The sequence below is a fragment of the Diachasma alloeum genome, unplaced genomic scaffold (genome assembly GCF_001412515.2).
Source record: "Diachasma alloeum isolate Michigan unplaced genomic scaffold, Dall2.0 Dall_scaffold_00216, whole genome shotgun sequence".
Taxonomy (NCBI): domain Eukaryota; kingdom Metazoa; phylum Arthropoda; class Insecta; order Hymenoptera; family Braconidae; genus Diachasma; species Diachasma alloeum.
Window position 1 is genome coordinate 634,934 of NW_021680381.1, and position 19,780 is coordinate 654,713.

Here is a 19,780-nt window from a genome sequence, read left to right on the forward strand (position 1 = left end):
GGTCGTTGTTTCAGCCTCGTAAAAAACCACATAAACAAAGCAAATTAGAAACGTTTGAGGGGATTTTATTGTCCGTTATTCGGATAATGATTAACAATGTCATCGCCATTATCACTCGTAGTAGTTGTCGTTATCGGCTTTACTACGAGAGACAGCACGCAAGAACGAAGGACAAGGTGGAGAGCACGTGCTGCAGGCTCGAGCAAGACTCAGCAAATCGACAATTGATGAGTCAATACTGAAGCAAACAACTCCCGTTGATAATTGCCACAATTATAATTAGTATTGAATGAGAATAGTTGTGATGAGTAAGTGTACAACAGCACCAGTGCATAGGTAAAGTTGCCGAAGGATATAGATAAATTTGGAAGACAGATAATTAGAGAGATCAACAGAGGTATATCTTTGATCAATCGTTATTCCACCGTCAAACATGGCCTCGGTGGCAGCTTGGCTGCCGTTTGCACGGGCAGCGGCGATCGGTTGGGTGCCGATCGCCACTCATCCGTTACCACCACCGCCAATACCTAAAGATCGACGTAAAGCTGACGATGAGAAGCTCCAGATTAACGTCAGCGGTCGTCGCTTTGAAACTTGGAGGAACACGCTCGAGAAGTACCCCGATACACTGCTGGGCTCGAATGAACGTGAATTTTTTTACGACGAGGACAGCAAGGAGTACTTCTTCGATCGGGATCCAGACATATTTCGTCACATATTGAATTACTATAGGACCGGTAAACTCCATTATCCAAAGCACGAGTGTCTGACGAGTTATGACGAGGAGCTTGCATTTTTCGGAATTTTACCTGACGTTATTGGTGATTGTTGTTACGAGGATTATCGGGATAGAAAGAGGGAGAATGCTGAGAGGTTGATGGACGATAAATTGAGTGAAAATGGCGATCAGAATTTACAAAAATTGACCGATATGAGGGAAAAAATGTGGCGGGCATTTCAAAATCCTCATATATCAACAGCAGCACTTGTATTTTATTATGTAACTGGTTTCTTCATTGCTGTCAGTGTATTAGCTAATGTTGTGGAGACTGTACCGTGTGGCACACGTCCGGGAAGGGCTGGGACATTGTCGTGCGGAGAGAGATATAAAATTGTATTCTTCTGTCTTGATACCGCGTGTGTCATGATATTCACGGCTGAGTATTTGTTGCGACTTTTTGCTGCACCAAGTAGGTGTAAATTTGCCCGTTCAGTAATGTCAATAATTGATGTTGTTGCTATATTGCCGTATTACATTGGCCTTGGTATAACTGACAACGACGATGTGTCCGGGGCCTTTGTCACCCTCAGGGTCTTTCGTGTTTTCCGTATATTCAAGTTTTCGCGACACTCCCAGGGCTTGAGAATTCTCGGCTATACACTCAAGTCTTGTGCCTCGGAACTTGGATTTCTCGTTTTTTCATTGGCTATGGCGATTATTATATTTGCCACTGTCATGTTCTATGCTGAGAAGAATGTGGAGGGGACCAACTTTACGTCTATTCCGGCCGCTTTTTGGTACACCATCGTCACTATGACTACGCTGGGGTGAGTTGTACTTTTCATTTCATTTTTAGAGTGTTGATTGTAAGTGCTCTCGTAGAGTGGATAGTTTTAGAAGTACGTGAGCAATTGTTTAATGGTTTTTATTGCTTTTGCTTTGTACCCGGTGAAAAAAAGCATCGGGGAATTACTAAGCTTTCACGGTGAGATGGGTTCATTGCTTTATGACCGGTGAAATAACCCACTTTACCGGGTTCCGGAGTAATTTTCCTGGAGGACTTTTTTCTCTGTGTATGAGAATATTCATGTGCTTTTTATTCAGTTATTTTTAAGAGGTTTGGGGAATTGTATCTTTTGACAATTTTTTTGTTCGTGTACGTTTTGGGATATCTATAGAAGATTGGTGGAAGAAAATCTATTCTCTGTTCTGTTATGAAACCAGAATTCAGTAGCGAAGCGGTAAACCGGGTTAAGGCGATTTTTACTATTAGCCAGTTTTTTACGAATATCTCTGCATCTAAAAGAGATGGAAAAATTTTTCTTATCAACTTTTTTATAACCCTCAATTGACCCGACAAAAAAGTCATGAGAAAAATTTTGCTATCTCTTTTAGATTCCAAGATATTCATCAAAAACTGACCAAAAGTCAAAAGCGACTTAACCCGGTTTATCGCTTCGCTACTGAATTCCACTGGGGTTGAGTGGAAAGTCATGAATTTTTTGCACGATTTTACAAAAATATGTGGGGGGTGACGGAATTTGGAAAAACTAATGTGGATTATATCGCAAAAATTGTTGGGGAAGATAAGAAAAGAGTATTTTTTGTTTGTTTAAAGTGCGTAAATCTACAGAATTTATTTACACTATCAGTAATGTTCTGTTAACATAATCTAAAGATTCACAGTTTTTAGAATCATTGATTTTAGAAATTTAGGCTGCTATTTGCGATAAATTGCTGGACGGCTAAGGAAAATTCAAGTTTCGTGGTAGGAACTAAAGTAAAAGAATCACCTAAATGGGGATATGATGGCTTCTATACCTTTAAGAATGTTTTAATTAGCAGAAAAAAATTATTTGAAGTGAAAATAACAAAACAAAGAATAATTAAATTGAGAATAGTTGAATGCAGCCGAAGCCCGTAATTTCGGGACGACTGAGCCATTTTTTTTTTATTTATCAAATGTCGATCAATATAAAAAATAATTGATCACCATTATACATCTGTAGTATTATTACATACATACAAACGAACTTGTAATGAGCATGCGCTTTTATCAGAGTATCACCAAATATTGAATTTCAGAAATTCACACTCCAAATTGTGTTCTTGAAGCAATTGAATTGTAGTTATTATTAAAATCTTATTCAGTGAGCATAGGAATTAGAGCATGAGTAAATCATTTACTGTAACATGAAAATTTAACAGCTGATAAATCGGGACATATAATTCTCATCGGTTGTACTGCTTTTGCAATGAAAATTATTATAAACAATAAATTGAAAAAAGAAATATCGAATCTGACAGGGAAAAGGGCGTAAGGAAAAGGATCACCGTTAGTCAATGAAAATGTTGCGGTTCTTCCCTCAACGACTATTCCCATTTAATTACTAAATTGTATTATAGTTGGGAAATTCCCCATGTAAATTTGAAATTACACCGATTATTAATGCACGTAATTGCCCATTTACACAGATTAATTTACGCGCCGCGGTAACCAATATTAGCCACACAGCGTAATGAGTTTTGTGTCAAGCTGATGTCTACATGACGCCATTATTTGTTAATGTCAAGATAGACCGGCTATGAGCATAAATAAAAGCGAGTCAGCTATACGCCATCAAATACACGAAGCCTTTGTCGGGTTTTTCAGTGCCATGCCAGGCTGCAATGCAGAGCAGTTTGTCAGACGACACGTGTCCTGCATGGAAGCTTTTCGCAATAAGTTCTCAACTGAGATACGTACCTGACTTTTGGCTCTTTTCGTGATATAGTGGATGAGGATTTGCGTTATGATTCATTCAGTTATTCTCCAGAGTTAGACAGTAGAAAGTGGCAGGGAAGGAAAAAAAGTTGATACGTATTCTGGTGCTAACATCTCTGAGTATATCCTTGATGTTCGTGGGAGGAACTGTGAAAGTTTACTCGTGAAAGTTTTCTTTCATCAATTCTATTCTTCTGGGAGGGCAGGGCGAGAAATCTGTCGCTTTCCTTTGGCTCGGAAAAACGAAAATGTTTTAGTTGAAAAAACACAGGTTCGCAGTCTATTTTTATTCACGTTCGGAAAATCTATGTCAATGATTATTTTCGTTTAAGCATCACTCTTGACAATGACGTTAAATTTGTCGTTGCAACATTAGAATTTTGTAATTGTTTATTTGGAGTTTTGTAACTGTGGAGTGAAGTACTTCGTTTATTCTGTGGAAAACTTGACGATTTCGGTTTTTGATTGCGAATGGATATGACCCTAGTAGGTCAGACTTGCAATGAAATTATTGTAATGGATTGGTAAAACTATAATATTAATTTTCCTCACATTATGGGATATTTGATCTGGATGTATTGGAGTGGGCAATGTCACAAGACAGATTTTATCAAGAATTTAATAAAATACCCCCATTACCTTCAGATAGGTACAAAACAAACAATGAAAATTTAATTCCTCGTAAAACTTGTGATTCACCAAAATATTCGATACTAGGGGGCTATGCCCCCTGCTCGCTCAGCTCGCTAGCCCCGATGTGACCCCCATGGTCCTTATTCTGACCCTCATTATACTCCTCGTGACCCTTATTTTGACCCTTAATTTTGTGTACTAAATTTTCATCACCAGAAGTCGATTTAGATTTTTATAATATAGAAATGAAGAATATATAGAGACCTTTATTTTGTCGCTTATGACCCTCAGTTGCTAACCCTTGGTTTTTAAGCCCCATGACCCTTATTTGGACCTTTACTCTGACCCTTGTGGCCCTTAATATAATCCTTGTGACCCTTATTGATACGTTTAATCTGACCATTGTTAGCCTTAATTGTATCCATATGGCTCTTAATCTGACCCATCTGATCCTCATGACCTTTTTTCTGATTGTCATGACCCTCATTTTGACCTTCGTGACGTTAATCCTGATCCAAATGACTCTTATTTTGACCTTTGTTACCCTTATTTTCTGACCCTTGGTTTTTAACCCCCATGACCGTTATTTGGACCTTCACTCTGATCCTTGTGGCCCTTAATATAATCCTTGTGCCCCTCGTGACCCTTTATTCTGACCATTGTTACCCTTAATTGGATCTATATGGCCCTTAATCTGACCCATCTGACCCTTATGCTATCCCTCACGACCTTTCTTCTGACCGTCATGACCCTCATTTTGACCTTCGTGACCTTTATCCTGATCCACATGACTCTTATTTTGACCCCCGTGACCCTTATTTTGACCTTTGTCACCCTTATTTTTGACCCTTGATTTTAAACCCCATGACTCTTATTTGGACGTTTACTCTCATCTTTGTGGCCCTTAATACAATCCTTGCGACCATCCATCTGACCCTCATGACCTTTATTCTGACCGTTATGGTCCTTATTTTGACCCTCGCGACCTCTTCTGATCCACATGACTCTTATTTTGTCCCTTGTGACCCTTATTTTGACCCTCGTAACCTTTATTTTTGGACTCTTAATTAGGAGTACCAAATTTTCATCACCAGAAGTCGATTTGGATTGTTAGAATATAGAGAGAAAGCAGAATTTCCATCATGACTTGCAACTAACTCACATATTTAATAACAGGGACTGTCCCATTCATTTCTTCAATAGCAAAAAGAAACTTTGGACATGTAAAATTGGAGAAAAAGTGTCGGATGTCGTTAAATTCGCAGTTTTTTCTTCGTTTTGCAAATCGATACAACCAATTCTCTCCAATTTTCATCCCCTTTGAATCGCCCACGATTAAAGAGAATGGGATAGAAGCCTCCAATTATCCTTCATGCAGCGAATAATAATTTCTCCCCAAAACTCCGAGACTTTTCTCTCACTCAAGCGTGTCCAGTCAACGGGTTCTGTCGGTCACTCTTCCTTCAAACTTTAATCGGAGGATCAACAGGTGCTTCGGAGGTGCTTCCCGGAGCCAACTCCTTGTCTAGTTCTCTCTCTATTCTACGCCCATCCCCTACCTACCAACCTATGCCTCTCCCATTCTCCAACCCTTCTCCGATAGTACTTTGTCACGGGAAAGTATTTTTATTCCCCCAAAAAAACATGATACAATTTCGACACTCCGGGGAAACTTTGACTTTGAAGCGAATAGTGAGAAAATTTTCCGTTTAACAGTTCAGGTGAAGTTATTTTTGTTGACTCGTAATATTCACTTATAGAATAGTCGATAGGATTATTTCTGAGGTGACGTGGTGGCACGAATCTTACAGAATATCATACGTAAATATTTAGTTATTATTTGCAGAGAGGAAATTTTTCTGGTTTCCAATAGATTCCAGAAATAGATAGCTTTTACCTCCACGAGGAGAGAAGTTGGATAGAAATTACGTAGAAAATCGTGATAAATTTTAGAGAGATATGGGAAGAAATATATTTACACTAAAGGTTGTATATCTCAGGAACCGCTCGGCCGATTGCGTCCACCCAAAATACCAAATTTTAGTATTATAAGAGCTCTATATCAAATTTCAACTTGCAATCTCCTTTTTGCTTCCTAATGGAAGCCTTGCAATCGCTCAATTTTTACTTTTTCTAATTTTGCTTGGAAATGATGGAGAATGGTCTGAAATGAAAAAACACGAAGTTTGGGCACCCCGTGTGTCTATGGTTATTGGGTGGTCACTTTTTCGTAAATTACATGAATAACCGGCTAAAACACTTCCAAAAAATTTTAAATTTTGTCAGATATTTGGTATTGAATCGGACTACCTCTCTGTAAAATTTCAGCCCCACTGGTCCATTAGTTTTTGAGAAAAAGCAATTTGTTTTCGTTTGGTTTTTCGTGAATATCTAAATGTCTCAAAAAAATATCTAAAAACTATGCAACCGATTTCAATATTTTTTTTTCAAAATGTTCGTCTCGATTTCTTCTATCTCAATCAATCAACATATGTATACCCGTTTATACAAAGTTTTTGAGGTATTTCCATTTTTCCGTTTTTTGTTTAACATCCTTGTACGCTCTCTCTTATCAACTTCTACGCTCTTCTTATAAACAATCCGTTTTACCCCACTCCCCCCTTATACAATTTAGTTCGCGTGATAATGATCAGTTAAAATACTTTCAGAATTAACCTAACGCAGTTGTTTCAGCCCAAGCGCACATCTTCGTCTTTTCCCCAAAAGCTTTTATGTAATTTCCCAAAAAAAAACTCAGACTCTATCTCTACTACCCCCAGCGGTTTCCTAATTTCTGAAAACCCCACAAACCTTTCCCACATTATCCCACGAGTTGAATGCAAATTACACAGTGGACTCACCTCTATTACGCGGCTTCACCTCTCCCCATCACCTTCTCCTCCTATCTTCATACCATTACAACAAAGCCGATAGGTATTTACCCCCTCTCCCGTTGTGCATAATGCATGTTAGAAAACATCGATCATATCGTGCATATAATATGAACCCTTACGCGCATGTACAATGTTTTATTTATAACAAACTAGAAGCGCAGATCATGTACTTTTCCAGGTGGTAGTGGTTGTTCGTGTTAGCCACGTGGCATTGTCTAGGTTTATGGCCAACTTGATGGCTTAAAGTAGTATGAATAAACTACAGTTGAGTCATTAAGTGTAACGATGAAAAATAAATTCAAAAAGCCGGCCAAAAATTATTCGTCATTGATAATTTTTCCCATTAATTCTAGCTTTCATGAGTGTTAGACGTTGGTCCATCAAATTCTTTCTCCAATTTTTTTCTTAAATAATAGTTTCTCGTTTGACTAGGGTGTTGTGACATAAGACGCCATTTCGGGCACGCAGAAACATCAATGATTTATTACAAAAGTTTAACACGGACGATAATTTTCATGTTGAGCGTAAAATTTGTTTTTACATTTTCTGATTTTTTAATGGCTCAGATATCTTGCCAACAGGCCTTTTGTATTTACATTTTCTGATTTTTCAATGACAAGATTTCCGTAAATTTCAGTGGAACTTGGACACAATAAAAATTTCCGGAATTTGGCATGGAAAATTCAGACGAAAATTTTTAATAGTGTAAGACTGCATTATTGTTGCACTTCTAGATTAATTATTATGGATAATACTAGACTGACGATTGACCTCACACTCAATCAGAATGTTTTCATTCATATCAACTTTCGTTCAAAATTTTACTTTAAATTTTAATCCTCAAAATTCACGCTATGTTTATACTACTTTAATGCCTCCCCCTCCTCCAACCATTCCACGTTTTGTTATCGCTACCACCGTGTAGTATCCTAATTTAAAGTGTACACATACGTCATGACATCATTTTTCTAAAGTTGTGTCACACAGAGAAAAAAGTTTGGTTTCCATTCACAATCTCTGGATTTCAGTACTGTGAGGTACTGACATGCAGAGAGCAATAATACTGAAATTCAGCGAGTGGTTTTCTGCGAGAGAACAATAGATTCCCCTCCGTCTCACCTCCAAAATGCGCTACCCGCCCATAAATACCTTAAGACTATGAACGATTGGATTGCAGGCAGGAGTATACAGCTCTCGTGGACGCAATGTGTTAAATTTCATCCTTTCAACAATCTTTTTCGAAAAAATGTTCGGAAATTCAGGTTGAGATTGCGCCTAAAAAATCCTCTTGATCTATTCTATAAACTCTGAAGAGGATTTCACGCAGAAAAAATTGCCCGAACTCCTTGGATATCCTCAAATATGCCCGGTGGCTTGGTGTATGCGAGAGGTTCCGAGTTCAAAGCTCGGCCGGGTAGAATGGTACGATCTAACCATTTAAAGTCTTGATCATCATCGCAGTATACACCCTAACCGGGTCGAAGAGATGTAAAATAACGATAAAAAAATTTATCCTCAAATCACTCAATTAACATCTTCATCAGAGGCTTTCAATTTTTGTTATTTGCAATAAAAGAAAACCGCAGATCATGTACGTTTCCAGAAGCTCATGGTTATCCGTGTTACCCACGTGACTCTGTCCACGTTTATCTCCAGCTTCGTGGCTCAATGTCCTCCCTCCATCGCCGACTACCCCCTGTTTGGTTATCGTTACAACCGTGTTGGAATTCAACGTATGTATACGTGGACTTATCTGATGAGCGTCGTGGGACACCAACGTATGTGCGCACGTAGACAGGTGCTATGCGCTGACCCATACTACAAGCTAGGGGTTGGAAATGGCTCAACGCCACACACCGCACAATATTGCGGTCACTGGGCTACATATCCTCTCCCCTCAAATGCCCCTCGTCCCTCTGTACCTTCTCATTTCACCCTTCGTCTTTCACTCTTTATGCCCTTGCTCCCGTCATGTTTTTTTTCCTCTTCCAGCTTCAGTTTTATTTGTGCTGGGGATTTTTTTACGCGGGGTTATTTTTTCCTGGGGATATCACACGCAGTCATTTTCAGCTCGCCCTTTCACCTGCTATTTTTATACTACTTGGATGCCCTTTGACACACTGGGGGGGTTAGTTTTTTTTAGTTGGGGTTGGAATCGATTTTTATTCCTCATGGGAGGGAGGTGCGATGCAGGGGGAAGGGGAGAGGTGTCGTGGGGTTTCAGGGCTTCTGGGGGGGAAGGGAGGGGGAAGGGTGATGCGCATAGCGGGGGAGATAAGAGGCCTGTCCTTCGAGATTTTCCAATGTTATCTTTAAGAAATCCCGGAGTTTTGCGTTTCAAGGAAGGGGAATGGGAAATTGGAAGTAGACGGTGGGGGACATTGGAGGTGGAGGAGTTTACGGTAATTGGGATTGAGGATGGAAGATGTAGTCGTTCGGTTGTGTCTTGTTATACGTAACATTTTTGACGGACGGAAATAATAGTGGAAGGAAATGATAATGGTTATTTTCAGGGATTTGGAAGGTCTGTCTTTGGGTTTGTCGTTTATTTTAAGGGTTGGCACAAATTTGAATTGATTTGAGTTATGAATATGGTAATCAACACAGTTTGGTGGGAAAAATAAACATCCACGGTATCAAAATTTAATCAGGGCTGAGGGTGAATGGAACTCCTAAAAAAGTGATTTTAATGCCGAAATATTCAACCCCTCGCCCTGGAGGCATTAGGGATATCCAAGTACTTTGGCTATCTTTTCTTCAGTGAAATGCTTTTCTACTTTTGTAGTCGGACCCCAGAGCTTTTATTTGAGCCCCATTTGACCCTAAGTTTTCGGACATTTTACAAAGATTTTATTTTTTAAACTTTGCAGGTCTGAATTTGAATCTCGATATTAAATCGTTAAAAAACATTCGAAAGATTGGTGAAACAATTGAAAATTTGCAACTTGTGAAAATATCGAGCATTTTTTATAAGTAATTTATAAACAATCAATTTGCAACCATAAAAATCATTTGTTTGGAATTATAACAAATTTATTCATATTCCGAATTTTACCAGGAATCGATTTCATGTCTAAAATATCTTCCTACCTTTGGGTCGAGAAATTAAAAATAAGGTTTCCTAAAGTTTAAACAATTTCAATTATTAACTTCCTGACCTGAAGGAAGGAAGTTATTCCTTGCAAGCTATTATTTCCTAAGTGCAAGCTTGGTATTCCAAGCTTGAACTTAGGGGCTTGAACCAAGCTTGAACCTGTGGTGATACTTAGGTAAAACCAAGCTTGGTGATAGTCTGCGAATCAAAGCTTGGGTACCAAGGTAATCCCAATCATGGTCCAACCTTGATATTCCGAGCTTGAGCTCAGGGGTTCAACCAAGCTTGGCCCAATATGTTGGCGGGGTCAAGAGGGGGAGGAGGAGAGGGGGGGGGGTAAATAGGATGACAGGGTGAAAGGGAGCGATGACAAGCATCACTATCAAGCATGTGCAGAAATTATTTTTTTTACCACGCTATCCCATTTTACCCCACTGTCTCACTCACTCACCATTCGATTAACCGGACTATCCCATTTTACCCCTCTCTCCAATTCACCCCGCTATTCCATTTGACGCTACTGTCTGAGTGACCCGCTGTCCTGTTTTACCTCACGGTTCAACCCCCCGCCCCCCCCATATATATATATAATAAGTGAATATATATATATATATATATATATATATATATATATATATATATATATATATATATATATATTCACTTATTATATATATATATGGGGGGGGCGGGGGGTTGAACCGTGAGGTAAAACAGGACAGCGGGTCACTCAGACAGTAGCGTCAAATGGAATAGCGGGGTGAATTGNCTTATTCTACAAAAATAATGTTTATATTGACGTCAGTCAAATCCAAATCCCGAAGAATCCACTTGCATTTTCCCACATTAAAATGAAAACACCACATTCCCGAGTACAGTGATGTACGTTCTCGCTTCGCGTGCAATATTCTACGCGTACCGCTTGAGAAATTGCCACAATTTTTCTCTGCTAAAAGAGCTTCCAAGCTCTGAAAATCCCGTTGTCTAGTTGTACACACCATCGTTTCACTCCGGTAGCATTCCTCCACCCCTTTATCCCACCCCAACACCCCCTACCACCTCTCAGCTCTATCTCCGCATGGAGTAACGACTCAATTTTCCTGGAGAAACTTTTTCACCCGGCAGTTAAGATGACTTTGAAAAAAAAGTAGTAAAGGCGAACGAGCGGAGGAGTTAAGTTGAAGGTGGTGAGCGGATTAAGGACTCGTGCGCCTACTGGGGAGTGTAAAAAAGAAATAAGTGCTTGCCCTATCTGCAGAAAGAAATGATTTCCTTCTAGCGGAAATAAAAAAAGTTTTCACTTCATTCAAGAACGTTTCTGCTCCATCTCTGAAAACTTGAAATGAGTACAGGTTGTATGAGGGATTCTCCGGCAATCTAGACACCTTTTCTTGAAGGTCTCCGAGAATTCTGAAAAAAATCTGGTCTTTCATACTCGTTATGGTATTCTGTGATTTTTGTCTGATTTTTTGGACGATCGGTAGCGAAAGCATTACGTGTATGTGAATAAAATTAAGGATGTTTAGCAGAAATCCACATTATTCACCATAATTTTGATATTGTCTCACATGCCAGGTTCATATTTGAACCACACCTTAGTAATGATCTGAATCCTTCGATCGGAGCATCCTAGTGAGAAATTAATTTTTAATTGAAAATCTTCTCACAAATTTCCCTCATGTGGTGATCAATCTAAGGTTAAAACTGAAATATTTAACCACTCACACTAGAGACCTGAAAGCCGAATTCTGTTTCACCATGTGGGATTGGTAGTTAGCAAAAATCAAATTCTATTCTCAATGTCATGTATTGCCAGTTCACCATCTACTTCCTCCAAAATCAATGCTCCGAAATGCTATTAATTTTCGTTTCTCTCCATGTCTCAACGTTTTCATTGGCTCGAGGCCCAACCACTGATCCGTAACATCTTCAGTCCTTGACTTTGTCGAAACAATCATGACAAAATTATTGCATTCTCCCATTTCGATTTGGCATTAGCTGCAACGACTCTATATCTCCGATATCCATCCTTTTCCTTTCTACCCTGTTCTTGTCTCTGAACTTCCAAAAATGAAGCTGGAGACTCTTCAATTCTGATTGCCTCCTCGAGAACCTCTTTAGATCGATCGCTTGTTTGCATTCATGGATCGAGGACCACATGAGATCTGCATTGCTCGCTGATAGAATCAGGGCTCACGTGTATTCTCGCATTGTGGATAATTGATAATCAATGAGGATAAACCTTGGTGATAGCATCAATCGGTGGGGGTTAATTTGTGCGGTGACCTCATTAAAACTCCAATCCACGTTTCAACCCTCTTACACATCTCTTTTTTATTCACTGGAATTCTCTGCCAACACGAGTTGGATGAGCTTTCCTGTAATAAAATTTTATTAAAAATATTTTTTCTCCTCGTCGCCTTTGTAATTTATCGCGGTTTCATCCTCCAACTTTTTTAGGTGCATTATTCAATTTTTTTTTCCAACTCTTACTAATGAAGAAAAAAGTTTGCCGGGTTAATATACTCCAGTATTGAAAAGGAAGGATTTAATTTAGATGCGGATCAGTGAGAGGTGATTATCTGTTTATTACGAACTTACCTCATTACTGCTCATTTTTATCGGTTAATTTATATCAGAATAATTAAGGAATGCATAGAATTTTTGATGATTATATTTTACTGATTCCTTCCTTCACTAGTTCTTATCTATCATCAATCAGCATTTCAGCTTAAAAACGTGGAATTGAAGGAATCTTCCTTTTCTAATCGAGCCCATTCATTAATTTTCTCGTGAAGACAAAATGAAATTCCCAAACCCATTTTATTTCGCGGTTATTTTTTTTGTCATAAAAGACATCATAGAAACGCATAGGACTTCTTTATTATGATTTTTTATTCTATTCTTTTCTCATTTTTATTTTTCATTAAGTATTATGGGATTTTCACACATTGAAGTTAAACGACTAGTGATTATTTTTTTAATGGAACCAATTCATTAATTTTCACATGAAGAAAATGGGAACAGTAATGGGAAATTTTATCGTTGTTATAATAGTTATATTCTTAATAAGTTCATTTGAGTTATTAATTTTCATCTGACGATCTTTTCCTTGAATTTAATCTCAATTAACCCTCTTCCGTGAAAGGTGTTTCTCCCACTTTGCGGCCAGCCATACATACAATTCAATTTTTAATTGATTGGAAATTCAGAGACGTTATTGCTTGAATTTTCAACATTTTCGAAGTTTTTCAGTGCCGTATGGACCGAGAATTACTTGAGAATTACTTGAATATTCAAGAAATTAACTGATTCTTTAATGAAGAATTCTGCAGAAATTTCATGTAACTTTGTCGTTGTTAAAAATTTCAAGCTTTTTTACTTGAAATTTCGAGAGTAATTTTCTAACAGTGAAAAATCAAATAAAACTTTTCCTTATCGCAGTTTTTTTGTACAAAAATGTCATATAAGTCTCATAAGTCTCAAAATAAAGCCTATTTTTTTGAGTGTATATGGACAAACATACGCACATCTTCTAAAAACATCATATCTTCTCATTCGTGACATTATTTGCCGGAAAAATTGGAAGATCGTCAAAATCAACGATTACAAAGCTTCCCTTCGGGAGCCACATGAAACAAAAATAGTGTAGATCAGTTTTTTCTGTTGATCCTATTTTTTAACATGTATGGATACAGAATACTCGATACGAAGAGTGGTAGACTGTCAATTAATGCCCATGTCATGGGTATGGAGGAGTGAGGGTGGAGGATAGGAGTGAGTGTACCACGGGGAACGAACTTTTTAACATTTACCGTCCTCGTTAACTATCGATTTTGCGTCAAGCCGCCGGGTAAAACCGGGTCGTAGTGGGCTCGTCTCTCCGGTAAAACCGATAAAACGTCCCTGAGGCGGTTGCAATTTTTTCTCATTGGCTGCATCCAACGGAAAGGAGCTTCTTTTTTGTTGGATTTAAGAATGAGAATCTTTAAGGTGTGCCGTGATTTTTATACCCATTGGTTTCCTTTATGCTTTCTTCCCTCTGCGTTCAATAACGATTCTTCCTTTATCCTCTGACTATCTCTTTTTCCAATTGGAAACGCTGTAATTAACGTTTATTCTCCTTTGTGAGGGAAGTTTCCGGGATTAGCTCATCAGTGATTATCCACTGAGGAGTTGCGGAAAGCGGGGGATGGTGTCAAATGAAATTGAGATTATTTAAGGGAGATTTCCTGGGGCTTAACAAATTTTATTTTCATGTTTGAAATTAATATTGGGGACGAAATTGGAAGGAAAGTGATAGATGGATGGAGTTTCTTGTTAGTAAGACAAATTGAAATTTTTAATAACGAATAATTTACATAAAATTTCCATAGATATTGGTATTTAAAAATCTTAACGACCATGTTGAATTTTGAGAATGCTTCATTGATATTTTTTTACGGAGGGTTGAGTTTCCAGTCGAGAAAATTATTGAATTTTTGTAGAGAACCTTTTCATGAGAGATACGGTAGCTATAAAAATTGTCATCGAGGAAATGGCGCTATTTTCCATGTGTTTCGCGATTCTATTAAACTATCGAACGTGAAAGATTGAGTCATTACTCAATTTACGACTCCTCCTCTCAACCTCCAGATGATGTTTTGATAGGTAATTCAATCAATACTGAAAAAGTTTGGTTAAATTTTGTTTGGCAAGTTTGAGCTACCAGGAACTTTCACGAACATACTAGCCCGTGCACCCCTTCGGGTGCACTGGGGTTGCGCATCACCCCATTGCATTTTCTCTTGATAGCTATCTCTGTATCAATGGACCCGGTGGTATTTATGATATCCAACATAGTATTTTTTTATTCATATTTCTTTCCTACTATCATTACGATTTTCTAGGCTCCCCATTCGTCTGACGTGCCTCTCCCACTTCTCTCTTTTGATATTTATCTGCCGTTACCATGGGTCGTCTTACTCTTACCAACTGCACCCCATTTGGGCGAGGACTGCAAGGGAAACCATGGAAAACTCTAGTCGTACAGCCGGCCGATTGCGCAGAGCCCTAATGTACCCTCACTGATAGACAAGATTAGTTATTGTTAACAAATGGATTTGGTTGTCACCGACGTCGGTGGCCGAGTGGATTAGACGCAAGTCTAGTGTGCGAAAGGTTGTGAGTTCGATTCCCCGTGAAACCGAATTTTTCAACGGAAGGCTTCGGCGAGCAGGAGATTGGTAATAGAGGAACCGCCTGTATCGGCATGGGTTTTCTGTGGTTTCCCCATGCTTCTTCTATGTTCTATAGGAGTGCGAATGCGGTACAGTGTAGAATCCACAGCCGTATGCATAGGGTTGGATAGAGTGCCGAATGAGACCCGAAAAAGGGACTCGGAGGCCGCAAAATAAAAAATGCATTTGGTTGAAGGCTAGGATCCATTTGGTCTCACCAAATGTTCATTCGTTAATAGTTAACGAATACAGTAGAGGCTTCGTATAAGATGCCCCCACTACGCGCGCCCATAGAGAGGAGAAAAATGACGATCAGCGGGTTTTAAATAAGAATCTCGCTCGTCGCGCCCGAATTCAATGAAATTTCCATTTTCACTGAATGAATATCGATAACTAATCAATTTAAATGTGTTTAATGTTTTGAATTTGTATCGCCCGCGTTCCCTTTTCTCTCTAAACATAACCTCACCTGAGAATAATCACAAGCGAAGAATGATGATTTTTTGATGGGAAAAGTGAAAAAAAATCGATGTATATTTCCATTACTTGAAAAAAGTGGTGGGACCCTCCCTTAAGGTCATTAGATCCTCATGCTCACTTCGTTCGTCCCTTCCGTTTGACCCTTAACACCATTTGATTGTATAGTTCTCGCGAAGAAAGAATGATGATGGCCCCGGGTAGTGGGGGAAATTGAGTCGAAGCTAAATTTGAAAGAGTGGGGGTAGCCAGCCAGCATCATTCTTTGGTGACGAGGATTATATCGTACAGAGAGATATCTTATACGAAGCGTCTATTGTACATATTTGAGAAGTCTTGTTTGACTCGACTGTCACCTTTCAAGTGAACCGGTCGTTAACTATTAACGAATATTTATTTGCTCATATTCAACTCATAATCAACCATTCGTTAATAGTTAACGAATCTCGTTCGGAATAGATGAATTATTCTATCAGTGCTTCTGTCACACTGACTAGAGGGGCACATTATGCCACTACATCGTGCCTACCTTCCGAAATTTTTTGGGCGAGGGTGTTCCTAAGCGGTCACCCATCCAAGTACTAACCGCGCTAAACGCAGCGGCTCTTGGATTACGGTCGGTATCTAACATAGTTTTAAACACGAGAGTCACCAAATGTCCATTGTTTATGTAAAAAATATATAAATTTCATAAAAGCTTTTTGATACTATTTTTCAAGATATGGATATATTCTGTAAACACTGACTGTTTTTGGATAAAAACTTGGTTAGAAAAAAAAGTATCTCACGCGAGATTTCTTCTTGTCCATCGACACGAAAATCCAGGATTAGCTTACCAAGAAAAGAACCTGAAATACTGTAGACAGAGCCATTCCCATTTCCGACATCCAATTTTTTTCATCTACCTCCGAACGGCCAGAGAAAACAGAAATATCCCAGTATTTTCGTGTCGTGGCCTCAGTGCCGTAAAGTGGATAGAGAGGCTACGGGTATTTTCATCCCCGAAATGTCTCTAGGTCCTGAGATTATTTCGCCCTCATTTCCTGCCTCCCTTCCGTTTTCTTCTTCCAATTTTGTGATCGAAAATCGACCCAAGTTATATCACCCATTGACCTTGAACTATCTGATAACCCGAGATTGACCGCGCGTAAAATTACGGTCATTTTCGACATGCATTAAGGGGTTGAATAGGCTTTTTCGTATAGGCATCTAAGGGGGAATATTTACATCGTCCCTCAAACTAGAAACTCCTCGGAAAAATAATGAAAAATTCTGGGGAAGATTATTATCTCTCTACATTTTTAAAAATTTAGGTCTGAATTTTCTGTCCCAAATCCTGGAAATTTTTATCATGTCTAATTTTCACTGAAATTTCAGGAAATTTTGTCGTTGAAAAATAAAACATTCCATTGATTTATTTGAAAATAAATAAAATACTTGATATTTCAGTTCAATTATTCCGTGAAAATTCGTAAAATTCAGCGAAAAATTGAAAATTTATGTCATTTTGTTTTTGAATATTCAAGTTTCATTGAAAATTCAATCAAGTTGTGAAATTTTCGCCTCATTGCCACTGAAATCTCATGAATTTCGTTGAGTTCTACCTAAAACTTGAAATTTCATAATCATTTTTCCCCTAAATCGGATTTAATATCACTCTCATGAGAATTACTACCATATTTTCCATGAAATTTTGAAAAATTTCTAATAGCGTATGTTCTAAAAATCTGAATCGACTTACGGTGACAGAAAATTGAGACGAAAAAGTGCGACTTGAAACCAAAGCTCACACGGGTCAGAATTAGCGATCCTTTTGACGGAATACGGATAATCCAAATCGACTTTCGGTGATGAAAATTTGGTATTCGAAATTAGGACTCCAAAATTAAGGGTCAGACATGAAGGGTCACAAGGGTCACGAGGGTCAGAATAAAGATTATGGCGGTCATATGGGAGTTGACAAGCGGAGCGAGTAAGGGGCTTAGCCCCCTAGTCTTCTCTATAACAAAAAGGAGATGGTCAAAATGGCTCACGCGTTTATGTTTTTGGAATTTTTTTATATTTTCCATCTTTTATTTGTAATAAAAAGGTGACGGCCTAAATGGGTCACGCATTTATTTTCTTCTCTCTTCTCCATCTTCTACAATAAAAAGGAGATGGTCAGAATTTTTTCGCGTTTCCCGTCTTTCATCTATAATAAAAACGAGATGGCCAAAATGTGCTATGCGTTTATTTTCTTCTCTGCAATAAAAAGGAGAGCAGTAGGAAAATTTCTGAATGTTCACTGAAGTTGTTCGATATTCAGTTTTAAATATTACGCAAAAATGTATCAGTTATTCAATGGCCACCCTCCTGATTATGTGAATTGTATTAGAATGACAAACAAGAATATATGGGCAATGAGAACGATGAATCAATTTCAAGGTGTCAGCTTCCAACAAAATTTGATTTCCAGGAGCATTGATCTTCATATTCGAAACACCCAAAATAAAAAAAGTGAAATGAAAAAAATTGCTGATGATATCTGGGATGATCCAGCAAGTAACCGCTTGTTATCACTATCATGAAGCGGATGACCCTTGTGGATATTTATTACATCCTGTCAGCATCGATCTCGGGGATCGTTTGGATTATTTCCCAAAAACCTCGACGTTCGATTGTTTAGTGCGTGAGTTTTTGATGATCCGATGAAGAGATTTGGGTTTTATCCATCTCATACTAATTTATAGTCCCAGTGGTAGAGTTTTGGGAAATGGGATGAAGTGTCACGGGGCGGTTTTATTTTATTTGAGTGCAGAACTGAAATGAAGAATATCGAAGGCGATCCATTGTAGAGAATAGCGTCTATTCCCTGGTGCATGGAAAGAAAATATCCTAGAATGTGGTATATAATATTCTGGAATATGGTCAGGAATATGGCTTTCAATTGAAGGCCCGAGTTGTAGACCCGAGTTTGTAGCAGCGATGTCAGACAAGATATGAATGTTTTTTTGGGCTCAAATGAAAGAGCGGGTCGAGAAATGGCGTGCTAGGGCCTCTAAACATGACAAATGTCTCTAAAGATGATGTCTGTTTTCAATTGAAAAGCAGAGTTGTGACAATATTGTCTAGTAGGGCAATGGGGTCTAGGAGTGTGTATAGAACATTGGGGTGGAGGAGTCTCCCCTGGCTCAAGACCATCTTTAGAGGCCCTAGCACGCCATTTCTCGACCCGCTCTTTCATTTGAGCCCAAAAAAACATTCATATCTTGTCTGACATCTTTGCTACAAACTCGGGTCTTCAACTCGGGCTTTCAATTGAAGGCCCGAGTTGTAGACCCGAGTTTGTAGCAGCGATGTCAGACAAGATATGAATGTTTTTTTGGGCTCAAATGAAAGAGCGGGTCGAGAAATGGCGTGCTAGGGCCTCTAAACATGGTAAATGTCTCTAAAGATGATGTCTGTTTTCAATTGAAAAGCAGAGTTGTGACAACATTGTCTAGTAGGGCAATGGGGTCTAGGAGTGTCTATAGAACATTGGGGTGGAGGAGTCTCCCCTGGCTCAAGACCATCTTTAGAGGCCCTAGCACGCCATTTCTCGACCCGCTCTTTCATTTGAGCCCAAAAAAACATTCATATCTTGTCTGACATCGCTGCTACAAACTCGGGTCTACAACTCGGGCCTTCAATTGAAAGCCCGAGTTGAAGGCCCGAGTTTGTAGCAAAGATGTCAGACAAGATATGAATGTTTTTTTGGGCTCAAATGAAAGAGCGGGTCGAGAAATGGCGTGCTAGGGCCTCTAAAGATGGTTTTGAGCCAGGGGAGACTCCTACACCCCAATGTTCTATACACACTCCTAGACCCCATTGCCCTACTAGACAATATTGTCACAACTCTGCTTTTCAATTGAAAACAGACATCATCTTTAGAGACATTTGTCATGTTTAGAGGCCCTAGCACGCCATTTCTCGACCCGCTCTTTCATTTGAGCCCAAAAA

General features: G+C 38.8%; 1 protein-coding gene across 1 annotated transcript in view; it reads left to right on the forward strand.

The window, feature by feature from the left end:
* Nucleotides 1-346: 346 nt before the first annotated feature.
* Nucleotides 347-19,780, forward strand: part of LOC107037277 (potassium voltage-gated channel protein Shal) — a 125,622-nt gene continuing 106,188 nt past the window's right edge. The window contains exon 1 of the mRNA XM_015255746.1: nt 347-1,548. Within this exon, the coding sequence (XP_015111232.1) occupies nt 434-1,548 (1,115 nt within the window). The 5' untranslated portion in view covers nt 347-433. The remainder of the gene's footprint in view (nt 1,549-19,780) is intronic.